The sequence below is a fragment of the Thermoascus crustaceus genome (genome assembly GCF_041956765.1).
Source record: "Thermoascus crustaceus strain CBS 181.67 unplaced genomic scaffold VTN00scaffold_6, whole genome shotgun sequence".
NCBI classification, from domain to species: Eukaryota; Fungi; Ascomycota; class Eurotiomycetes; order Eurotiales; family Thermoascaceae; genus Thermoascus; species Thermoascus crustaceus.
Window position 1 is genome coordinate 1,099,780 of NW_027192532.1, and position 11,980 is coordinate 1,111,759.

The window sequence follows — 11,980 nt, forward strand, 5'->3', positions numbered from 1 at the left end:
TCCCCTGGCCTTCGCTCCAGCATCCGGCATATACGACTGCAAGGCAGTCTCGACTGTTAATGGCTCCGTTGACTATTGAACCGGTAGTCATAGGTTTTTCTACTTTCCCATGATTGTTCACTAGTCTTGAAGTGATCAACAGCCACAAAGCGAGTCTTAGTAGGTACTTATGTACAGTACTACGAGAATGACGGATTGGCAGCTATCTACTCAGGTGGGTGCCGTACCTTCTTCCTCGTGAGATCTGTCAACTTCTGTCCAAAACTGTGACAAATCCTTTTTGTTCTCAGAAACCCGTTTCAGCCCAATGGTGGCCTCACCAGGAACTTAGGTTTCGGAGGAATGTAACCACTGTTCTATCAGATCGTCGCATCTGGTTACTGTGCAAGGAGATAATTTCGACATTGTTTGTTCGGATTTTGTCGGGCCTACACGCCTTTGAAGCATCCAATTTTACCCTCCATAGACTGCTAACTTTTCATGAGACGTTTCAGAGTCACAATAAACAAATCTACAACAAGCGATTACTCTGACTGTTTCTGCACGAAATCATCATTCTAAGACATTGCATCTATGCATATACTCACCTGCTGCTACTTTGTACGGTCCTACACAATCCGGACACGATCGGAACGTCGTGCGTTGGAATCATTTCCCTCATAGCCAATTGGCGGTCAGAAGAACTGTGTACAGAGACTCCGTTCATACATCTTCTTGACTTGAACCAGTGGGACGCCAGTGTTTCATAACCTTTCGTTCCTCGAAGAGGGAACCAAGCGGTGGGTCTACTCCTACAGATCGATCAAGTGGATTCAAAGTTTATCTCGGACAATTTACCAGCAGCCCTTTCAACTTTGAGAAAGATCCACACATGGGGCCCACCTCAGCCGACTCACTTTGCCCTGTACGTGTATATGGAGGACGGAGTTCTCCGCATGCCTGAGTCATACGAGATGATGCATGGGCCTTGAAAAAGGCGTCAGCAGATCTTTCCCCTCTTGTTTTCTGGCTCCAGCAGCGCAACCGTATGAAAAAAAATACCGATGTTGACATCCAGAATCACTGAAACAAAGATCAAGAGAAATATAACCACTGCTGAAATCGTCCTTGTTTACGTCGTACCACATCTCGTGCAGTGCCTTTCCAGACTCAATAATATTATTATGCAGGTACCGTGCATAGTATGGCTGTGGTATTTTGCCGTTGGATATATTTCTCCATGGCTGACCTTTTGCGAACCTAAAAGAGCAACTGGGAAGTATTTACTACTAAACGTTGGGCTGGGCTGAGATAACCTTGCAACCACACAACTTCGTAGGCAACGCTAGAAAATGAAAGGAAACTGCTTTGGAGGAGTTGCGCTTCAATGAGCGCCATTGATACCTCAGGCAACATGAAGAATCTAATCTATCCCTTTTTTTTACCAATGATGTTGGATTACTCCCTTATGCCATGGTTGAAGGTCTAGCCCTGCCGAAAAGAGGCCTTGCTAAAACTACGAGCTCAACGCGCTAACTTTCTGTCACAGCTCCCTGCAAACCCACGCCCTGGTGTCACCAGAGTTCCAGACAGATCATCTGGGCCAAAAAGACTCACTGAACCGCTGGCCATATATGGATGCCAGATGGATTCATCTACCGCAAACAATAGGTATCACAACATATTCTATCTCCGCACACATGCGGAGGACACGCGGCCAGAAACGCCCCGAGACTCTCACATTGGTCGCAAGGCGCACTTTTGTCGACCCTATCCGACCAGGGCGATCAGTTCATACATACCTCTGCCCATAACCCCAGCCATTAGAAATGGGGATGGGTTGGACTTGACTAGTGGGGTGAAACGAACAAGTCAGCGCCAATTCATTATCCGAAACCAACTAATTGCCAAGCAAGGATCGATAAGACGCCCTTATCCGCAAGCCAAATAAACAGAGATGTCGATCGAGAAGCTTTCCAGAAGAAACGCGGCCCGAGTACGACCCAGGTCTGAGTCCCTAGGGAAGGGGGGGGGGTTTCAGTTTCAGGCTTCTTCACCTAAGTCAGCACTGATGACGAGTTCTAAGTTCCGACCAACAAACGACGCTAAGTGATATTCCCTCTCCTCCCTTAACATCTGATCATCCAAATGACGAACGCAGTCTGACTATTAGCTTCAGCCCTTCATCAGGTTCACCGCTCGACGGACGGACAGACACACAAGGATTTTCAGGCTTTCCGCCCTTCACGGTGGGCAGCAACCGACTCTGATCTGTGTCTTAAGACTAACTACCTAAACTAGAGTTGACACCCTGGAGACCCTAGGGCCTGGGCTGGGGGGCCTTGAAGCGTCTCAGATCTTGATGACAGATGACGATCAACCCCCCCCCCCCCCAATCGCACCACACCTTTTTTCCACGCGTCTTCTGCGACCCTTCTAGAAGCCCGCTAGAAACCAGCTTAGGGACCCGACCATCCCTGATGACGGACGGCCTGAGCGTTACTGAAATAGCCCGGAGAGATTTTTTTGGAGCTCCCCTCGTTAAATGGGTCATGATAAGATCGGACCGGATATTCATTACCCGGACTCTATACCGATTATAGGCTACTTACTATACAGCCCAGTACTATTATTCGCTTTCTACCACCGTCCAACGCAGCTTACCCAGTGCGCCTCACTGACGAAGAAAGTCATTGCTTAGCTCCTTGAGACGTTTCAGCACGCCGATATAGACCCCTACTCACGGTCAGTAATTCTACTGCGTGGCCATGTCTGTGGGTTGATGCTTTCCCAATTACGGATACTCCGTTTCTTGGTACAGAAATATCCCCGATCCTTCATTCTCATACCAAAGCACCTGCGGTTTTACTGTACATCTGATCTCAGTTTCAGAGGTGGGAATTTAACTCTGTCGCGGTGGCCTTAAGCATGTGATGCAAGCAATACGGACAGCTATACAAACGCCGCCGGCCTATTCGATGTTATCAACATCAAATATAACGCGCCATGATGTCACTCTTCGGAACATTGGGCGGAATCTGAAGCAAACGTGTGATTGGAGAGGTGTCCTAAATATATATACGTAAACTTCGTTGGCGACTTTCATTTGAAAAGGAAAAAGACAAAAAACTGCAGCTCAGCTAATGTCCCATGATACATTGCTTGCTTCGTCGGCCAACAAGCCTCCTCTGAGGTCAAATGGCCGTCTTGACAGTACGTCGATGATGATGCGATGCGATAAATACAGGATATAACCTCGTCCACAAATGGAAGGGGAGTCGGAATAATACAGCGGGGAAAGAAACATGAAGGAGGAATATCTTTCATCTCTTGACCCAGGTGGGCATCTTCCTTGCTTTCCGGTGACCTGGCTTCTTCCTCTCCACACGACGGGCATCGACCGTAATGACACCGGCTGTTGAAAACGATCATGATTAGCCAATTGATCATCCATATGGTGGGCGGAGACGCAGTAATAGACTTCAACTGGTCCCCGCGACCGCAACGATAGTGCTGCGGAAAATAGCAGTGTAAGGGATATCGGGGAAGCGTACCTTGTCTCAATACCGGCTTCAGAGCTGGTTCATGGACCAGCAGAGCCCTAGCAACTGCTAGCGTAATGGCCTCCGCTTGGCCGGTGACTCCACCGCCCTTAACCGTAGCCCAGACGTTATACTTGTCCAATCTCCCGGTACATCTCAGCGCCCACACCGCACTCTCACGGTCATGCAGACGCGGGAATACATCCACCAGGTTCCTCCCGTTGACCAGGACCTCACCTTCCCCCTCAACCAGATAGACCACTGCCGAGGCCTCCTTTCGCTTTCCTGTCCCCCGGGCCCTACCCATCTCGTCCACGACTGCGGGCGCAGGCTTGTTGGCGTACGGGTTACCCGGACGCAGGAAAGTGTTCAGAGTATTCCGCACCTCGTCCGGCACCAAGGCGGGTTCGATTCTGTTGAGCCGCTGTAGGATCTTGACGAAGTTCTTATACTTCTTCGTGGGGACGTTCTCGCCGACGAAGTCACGGAATTGGGCCAACTTCAACCACGCCATACGCGGAGCCTCATTCGGCGCAACTGTTGGCAACGACGCATACTTCGCCAGAATGCGCTCCAGGTTCAACCAGTGGTCGATGAACTTGGGGCTGCCGGAGAAGTATGCCGGAGATGCAGGGACGATACGCGCCGGAGTGCTGCTGAATTTGGAGAAATCGATCTCCGGAGCAGCTCGCACTACTTCCGTAGCATTTCTTCGAGAGGATGTCGACAGGGGACTTCTTCGTTGTTTCTGGAGGAGATGTGTAGAGATCGGGGAGAGAGGAGATGCGGAGAAGACGGAGGGTTGTTTGAGATATGAGTGCAATTGAGCACCTCGACGGAGAGGCTGCATCGCCTGCACAATGCAATTGGGCCTCTGCCAGGCCATGACTGCAGACAGGCTGACAGAAGCCTCGAGAACTCGAGAGGAACAGACGGCGGGAAGCGGTACGCTGCCAGAGGTCGCTGTCCGACCTGTATGCCGAAGTCGCGAGGTTTTTCGACGAGCCAGCCCTGCGCATCACGTGAGGCGGGCGCTGCGCCAAAGATTCTCCGGCGCCGGCTTAGTTCGATTCGCACAAATTTCGTCGCCGCCGCATCCCGTTTTCCCCTCCAGCCTCCTCTTCCTCCCCCACCATACAACAACTTCTCGAGATCACGCAGAGTCGTCCTCTCAAGATGTCGTTCGGAAAGCTCTACGGCCAGCCCGTAAGTTTTTCTGCTCTTCGATTCTGCTGAGCAGGCGATTTGGCGTCTGGTTGTCGTTGTCGCCGCCTGCTCCCTACTTGGCCGACCGCGAAGATTCTGACTGCTTCACGTACAGGACAACCCTCGCTCCATCCCGATCCTGGTCGCGGCCAAGAGCAACGACCTGGACCTGGAGCTCGTCCCGACTGAGGGCAATGTGAACGCTGCCTTCAACCAGTCTGCTGAGTACCAGAAGCTCAACCCTCTGGGCAAGATCCCCACCTTCGTGGGCGCAAACGGCTTCGTCCTCACCGAGGCCATTGCCATTGCCATCTACGGTATGTATCTCTCAGTTCGCAAACCTCGTCTTTTGTGTCGCATATTACCAGGATGAAAAATTTCTTTTTCTTCAGTTATCCCTGGCAGAAATATACTGTTGAGAACCCACCAACTCTGATCCGTGCTACCCCGCTTCCAAGCGAAATGAACCCCCTTTTTTTCATGACACCCCACCTCTAGTTTTTCATATGAACTGACGCTGGCCAAGTCACCTCCCAGAATGAGAAGACCACCCTTCTGGGTAAGACCAAGCAGGACTACGCTTCCATCCTCCGCTGGATGTCGTATGCCAACTCTGAGCTGCTCCCCCGTTTCGGTGGCTGGTACCGCCCTCTGATCGGCAAGGACCCCTACAACAAGAAGGTTGTCGAGGACGCCTCGAAAGCGGCCCTGAAGAACATCTCCGTGCTGGAGGCTCACCTCACCGCTAACACCTACCTCGTCGGTGAGCGCCTGACCCTGGCCGATATCTTCACTGCCGGTCTCCTCACTCGCGCTTTCGCCCTTCTCCTGGACAAGGAGTGGCGCTCCAAGAACCCTGCCACCACCAGATGGTACACCACCGTCGTCAACCAGCCCATCTTCAAGGCTGTTGTCGAGAACCCCGTCTTCGCTGAGGAGACTGTCAAATACGTCCCCCCGAAGAAGGAGGAGAAGCCCAAGAAGGAGGCCGCCCCGGCTGCTGCCCCCACTCAGGAGGAAGAGGAGGAGCCCAAGCCTGCTCCCAAGCCCAAGCACCCTCTCGAGGCCCTGGGCAAGCCCACCCTGATCCTCGATGACTGGAAGCGCAAGTACTCCAACGAGGACACTCGCTCCGTCGCCATGCCTTGGTTCTGGGAGAACTTCAAGGCCGACGAGTACTCCCTGTGGCGCATCGACTACAAGTACAACAACGAGCTGAAGCTCACCTTCATGTCCAACAACCTGATCGGTATGTAAAGATGCTGCTATCCGTTTTCCGCCGGTCATTACTAAACGGGCGCTTGCAGGTGGTTTCTTCGCTCGTCTGGAGGCCTCCCGCAAGTACCTCTTCGGTGCCGCCTCTGTGTACGGCTGGAACAACGACTCCCTCATCCGTGGAGCCTTCATGGTCCGTGGCCAGGACCACCTTGCGGCCTTCGATGTCGCTCCTGACTGGGAGAGCTACAACTTCGTCAAGCTCGACCCGTCCAAGGAGGAGGACCGCAAGTTCATCGAGGACGTGTGGGCCTGGGACGTCCCTGTTGTCGAGAACGGCAAGGAGTACCCGTGGGTTGACGGCCACGTGTTCAAATAGATGATTTCGTCGCATGACGGTCTCCCTTGACGTCGAACTGAAGTTCCGCCATTGGACTCCGAGTTTGGAATTTTTTGAGCACTTCGACCTCCGTCTTTGTACCCATCTATTGACGGCGGTTGGCGGTCGAGACGAGGGGCAGGTGATCGGCTACGGATACTGATCTTCCGCTACCTCCCGCCCATCACCGCCAGCCCCGTTTCTCTCGGTAGTAATTTTCTCCCGCCCGCCAGCACCCTTACGTGTTTCGTTTTTCAGGCGAACATAGTCTCACGCCTTGATGGTTCACGTTTTATGTTTATGATGTCGAGAAGACGATGGAATGAATAGCACTAGTTAAGCTAGCAAAAATAACAGCACCCCAAGTGTGTTGACACTTGCAATAGGCTCCTCAGTATTGTAGTACTGGGTGTATTGTCTCCCGATTGTATTTTCAGTATCATCATCTCGGACGTAGATCTCCGTCATTTCTCTACCGATGGATGCTATATTAGACTATATAAAGTCGACCAAAGGCCTTATCAAGCCCCTACGACCACCCAGCAGCACTTAAGCCACAATTATAAGCGAGGTTAATTGTCAGGACAGCGCTAAAATTATTACTGCGTTAAGTGTGACAGTCATGCGAGGTATGAAGATGTAGGTTAGTGCAGGTGAGCAGAATGATGTCATAGAAAAATGGAGATAAGCAGGGCGACTCGCTGAGTGAGCAAATGATTCAGCGGTGAGACTGAGAAGGCACTGCATTCAGAGCATAGAGGAGGGTATAGAATAAGATAAATAGGTATGGCATGCTTTCTTTCTCTGTTTCTTTTGTGCTATCTACACAGATATGATCAAGAGAACGACAACATAAGGCTTTCCTTGATTCTGAACCAGAGGACGCACGCACGCACCAGAAAGTACTGTAAGTACTGTACGAGTTGAAAGTTGCTGTCATTGACTTGCTGAATGAGATGGGAAGCCTGGAGTGTACCGGATTATGTTATTTAGTCTTGAAGGATCTGGAGCGGAGGATTCTGGAGGTGATTGATCGGATTGAATCGAAGGGGGGGGGGGGGGGGGGGTTTATAGTTTACCTTCTGACGGCAAGCCCAGCGCTCCTTCCCTTTTCAGCGACAGCTCTTGCGCGTTCAAATGCATTGGTATGTGCCATCAGCATTTGAAATCTACAAAGAACGTTGAGTTCTGTACTACTGGGATTGTGTATCTTGTACACCATATCTCGCAGATCGTAGATTGGAGGAAGTAAACTAAAGAGCGCAATTCGAGACAATTGGGAATTATAGACAGAAACACTACATTCTAGTTGCTGTTGCAGTGATGAAACAATAGCACTTGTCTTGGTAAGTGGTGCTGAAAGAGATTATCCCATCCACCAAAACCAACGCTATCAAGCTCTGGACACTAAAGCCTTCTTCAGAAGGACATCCGCCCACCTTCTTTGGGTTCAGGGATGAGGGTTGTCCTGCTAGGTGCCTAGATGTTTTCTATTCCCTTGTCATAGTTCTGGAGATATGTTGAGAGATCGTTGTCTGCCCCCCCCCCCCCCCCCCCGTCCATCAGCAAGGTCATGTGAGAGATGTGTTCAATAATAAAGTGACGCTTACTTAGAATTCAATAGTCTGAGCAAACTCAGACTCATAACCTGCTAAGACAATAGTATAGGCTCACGTATTTGGAGTAGTAGAACTTATTAAATTAGCTAGCTGGAATAGTAGACAGGTATAAAATAGAGATAGATGAAGTATCACCCTAAGAAGTTAGAAATCAGGTTCAGTCTCGTGTTAACTGGCTTGACTTTTCTCCAATTTGCGCCTCAGGCATATGCCTTGGTTGACCTCTGTCAACAGAGTGCCTCCAGTATACGCGAGGGGCCCAGAGGCCATGGTGCTTGCTGCTCGGTATTGGATGAAGCAGTGTCTCTCACAATTGAAATGATTTGAAATGATACAACAAGAAACCATTGTGTTGTGGACAATTAAGCGATTCTGGGATGGACCAGGGGCCATATACCTCCATATATGTATGATACTCCCCAAGTCGGATAGCAGAGACAGCCCACTGTGTATACAGTACTCGCGCAAATAATTTGCGAACACGTTGACCATATCCGATTACGGAAGTCCCTTGACAGCCTGCAAGTTTTTGTCTACCCAATCTTCATGCGTTTCCGCCCTCGCTGATGTAGTGTAAGATGACTGCGATTGAGATGTGATGTTGCAGATCTATTCCTGACCGTCAAATCTTATTTTGATCCAACCAACCAGAACCCACGGTTTACACCCCAAAGTACCAATTATAGTCTATTTCCAGCAATCAATAAGATAAAATATCTGAGAGACATGGAGTTAGGATTGACGTGGTCATCAACGTGGCATCCTCATTCAAATTTTCCTATTTGAACAATTTGATAGGATCCTATTTGCCCAAGCAGACTGTCTATATAGGCCAATGAGATAGATAGATCGAGAACGCATGCTTTACCTTCCATTCTAACAAATACCAGGTTTGTGATGCGTCAACCGACACCAAAGATCGGCTTTGAAGACCCCGCGCAGGTTGGCCCGTCAGAGAGCAATCCCACGCTCAAGGCAAAGGTTGATTGATTGAACAGCTGTTGGTACAACTCAGCATCAGCTCGGCTAGCCACAGGAAATCACTACCTTCTTGACTTACTCTTACAAAGAATGCGTACCCACTGCACTTGAGAAGGCATCTTATCATTGCAACAGAAGCCAGCTTCTGGGTCAGTGCAGAATACATATCACCAATAAAAAGTTATTTTTTTTGACTCGCCCCAAGCAAATGAGCAATGTCTTTACGTGAAGCCGACAGAGTCCTCTTTTTCTGTGGAGCTCACACACACTCTCTAGCATCTTCTCCCGATAATCCCCCACCACTCAAAAAAAGGCTGCTTGAATGGACATCTCAACTACAACTTGACGTGGGATGTTGAAGGGAGGCCCGATTCTCTCAATCAATGCCTATTTTAAACCCTCCTGCATGTAGTGTTTGCTCCACATCTACTCCACGAAATAGCCGCTAGAGAATCTGAATGGTTTAAGATCAACCCATATGACATGCAATTGTTATATCGATCAGCTGGTTCCCAGCCATTTTCATCATGGCAGACATTTGGCTTCGTGTTTCCAAAGTCTTTCCTCTCATTGTAGCATATCCTGAATTCTTCCTTCACGTTGCCCATACCCCCTTCTCCGTGTAAAAGTCCAAGCCAGTGGAACACAGGTAAGTTTGGACATTTCTGCATAAGAAAGGATGCTTACTGTAAAAATCTCGTAAGTACCTATCCAGACAGTTGGCAGGTACAGTAGATAGAGGCCCCAAAAAATGTCAGAGAACCAGAAGGAACACTTCGTCCCCGCTGGTCCAGACCAAGAAAGTGCCTTTCGCGAAGTTGTTGGATCTAATCCAAAACTTGAACTGCTGTTGGGAGATGATCAAACCGTCTTCCATGAAGCAGGCATCTTCATCGACTCAACCAATGGACTCTACTTCACCAGCAACCGACTATCCGATGAGTTTGGCCTGAAAAGAATTGAGATCGCGAAAGTCGCTTTAGATTCCGGACCTCTAAGCCGCGAAGTAATCCCAGCAGACATCCCAATGGCCAATGGGGGCGTGGATTACAAGAATGGGAGTGTACTCTTCTGCGGTCAGGGAAATTTCTTCCAGCCCAGCGGCATCTATGAGATGTCGCTTTCACCGCCGTACGAGTCAAAACTGCTCATTGGAGACTTTTACGGCAGGCCATTCAACTCTAATGGCAGATGGCTTTGTGAAGCCAAACGGTATCTGCTTTTCTCCGGATGAGAAAATCGTCTATGTCACAGACACTGGGCGGGTTAGCGGTTATGGAAAGATAGATGATACGAAGCCATCCACAATGTAAGTTTACTTACCTGGTTGCTTCAATGTCAATCATCAGTCTAACCTAGAATCATCTGAACCAACTGCTCACCAATCACCTCAGATATGCATTTGATGTTTCCACTTCTGATGAGGGACTGTTCTTGACGAATCGACGACTGTTCGCCGTGGCCAGTAATGGGATCCCAGACGGCATCAAATGTGATACAGAGGGGAATGTATTCTCTGGATGTGGGGATGGAATTAATATCTGGTCTCCCGGAGGATTATTCCTTGGGTGGATTCTGGTGGAGGGAGGAGTTTCAAACTTCTGCTTTTGACATAAGAAGGAGTTGTTCATCTTGAATGAGACACGACTCTGGAGAGCACAGCTGGGATAATACATCTGACAGGAGAAAAGGAATGAATATACCAAGTTGCTCTGCGGTTTCTCTATTATTCACAGTCGTGCCTAGGTATCCAGTGTCTGACCTCTTCAGGTTTGACCACTCTACTTTTCTACATGCCTGATAGGAAGGAACCATCTCTTCTCAAATCGGTTCAAGCTGAGACATATCTAGGAGAATTTCAGGGGTGGAGTTATATCCATGTCTAGGGGCAATCCGAACCATCTCGCTCCCCCTCTCCCCTCCCCTGATTATGTCGAGATCTTTCCTGCAAAATCTTCCAGTCTTTCAACGAGTCCATCCGTCCAACTGAAATGCGGTGAGTGGCTCGTCGGGTCGCTGTACACGGTGAATGGCCGGCCGCTTTTCTTGCTCTGTAGGACCACCATGCCCTCTTGATACTCATTTGGCAGCATCTGGTCGTACTCGAGCACCAGGTAGGCACAGGGCAGTGCTGAATAGGGGTCATTTGTCAACTTGACATCCAAAACAGGTTGTGCTGTCAGTGTTGCCGTCCACTTTGTGCTGACGCTTCATCCATGTCGTTGAAGAGGAAGCGTGGCCCATTGGTGATTGTTCCGAGGCCAGATTTCTGTGTTTGGTCAAAAGAGAAAAGAAGAATAGGGACTGTTAGCAATCGTTGCACCCAGTAGGATTTGCAAGGAGAAGAGAGAGGAACCACTCACATGGAACTCCACCCACGGTGGTGTCACAGAAGTGCCGTCCTTGGGCTTGAAGAAGCTACTCACCGACTCGCCCACCGGGATCACAAAGGCCCCAAAGCAAAAGATCCCAATCACCCCACCTGGCTTCCCTGTGGCCCTGCGAGATGTTGTATGCAGCGCCGGCAGTGCTGCCTCGGTTGCCACCCAGCCACCCGATGAATAGGCAGCCAGCAGAACTAATTTCCCATCCTCATTGACCAGTCGCCCAAGGAGCTGCACTACCACTTGGGCATCATCAGCCTCCGTGATAGCCACCCGGTGGTGGCTCGCGGTTGAAGTCAGGATGATTGACATCACCAATGTTGAGCTTGCTGAGATCGCAGGACGGGCGCTGCGGGCAGTAGGCGTCGATGCCGTGGGCCTTCAGAGCCTGGACAAGAAGCATATACGGGGCAGGAGTGTGATAGGAGCCGTGGCAGATCACCACAGTCAGATTGGCGGCTGCAGACATGGCGCAGTAGGGCAGAATAGCATGGTTTGATGTCCTAGTTTGGCCCAAATCAGTATGCTTTTCTGAGTCAGGAAGAGAAGAAGATACAATCAAGGAAGGGACACGCCGGGAGGATGGCCCGTTGATTATATTGATACAGGATCTCTGCCATGCCTCCAGGTGGCCATTACTCTGTCATTTGTAAAACTCCGCTCTGACATAGGGAT

The 11,980-nt window shown here is 49.9% G+C and overlaps 4 protein-coding genes across 4 annotated transcripts; 2 read left to right on the forward strand and 2 right to left on the reverse strand.

Moving 5' to 3' along the window:
• Nucleotides 1–3,302: 3,302 nt before the first annotated feature.
• On the reverse strand, nucleotides 3,303–4,407 carry VTN00DRAFT_8716 (mitochondrial 37S ribosomal protein uS9m; the record flags this gene model as incomplete). The annotated part of the gene is made up of 2 exons (XM_069435596.1): nucleotides 3,303–3,394; nucleotides 3,534–4,407. 2 exons carry the CDS (start codon nucleotides 4,405–4,407, stop codon nucleotides 3,303–3,305), a joined length of 966 nt encoding a protein of 321 aa, XP_069285526.1.
• Nucleotides 4,408–4,697: 290 nt separating this feature from the next.
• VTN00DRAFT_8717 (uncharacterized protein) lies at nucleotides 4,698–6,321 on the forward strand (the record flags this gene model as incomplete). Its single annotated transcript, XM_069435597.1, has 4 exons — nucleotides 4,698–4,727; nucleotides 4,843–5,044; nucleotides 5,254–5,976; nucleotides 6,035–6,321. 4 exons carry the CDS (start codon nucleotides 4,698–4,700, stop codon nucleotides 6,319–6,321), a joined length of 1,242 nt encoding a protein of 413 aa, XP_069285527.1.
• A 3,351-nt stretch (nucleotides 6,322–9,672) lies between these two features.
• Nucleotides 9,673–10,155, forward strand: VTN00DRAFT_8718 (uncharacterized protein; the record flags this gene model as incomplete). The annotated part of the gene is made up of 1 exon (XM_069435598.1): nucleotides 9,673–10,155. One exon carries the CDS (start codon nucleotides 9,673–9,675, stop codon nucleotides 10,153–10,155), a length of 483 nt encoding a protein of 160 aa, XP_069285528.1.
• Nucleotides 10,156–10,849: 694 nt separating this feature from the next.
• VTN00DRAFT_8719 (uncharacterized protein) lies at nucleotides 10,850–11,774 on the reverse strand (the record flags this gene model as incomplete). Its single annotated transcript, XM_069435599.1, has 4 exons — nucleotides 10,850–11,052; nucleotides 11,118–11,190; nucleotides 11,285–11,547; nucleotides 11,621–11,774. 4 exons carry the CDS (start codon nucleotides 11,772–11,774, stop codon nucleotides 10,850–10,852), a joined length of 693 nt encoding a protein of 230 aa, XP_069285529.1.
• Between the last annotated feature and the right edge of the window lie 206 nt (nucleotides 11,775–11,980).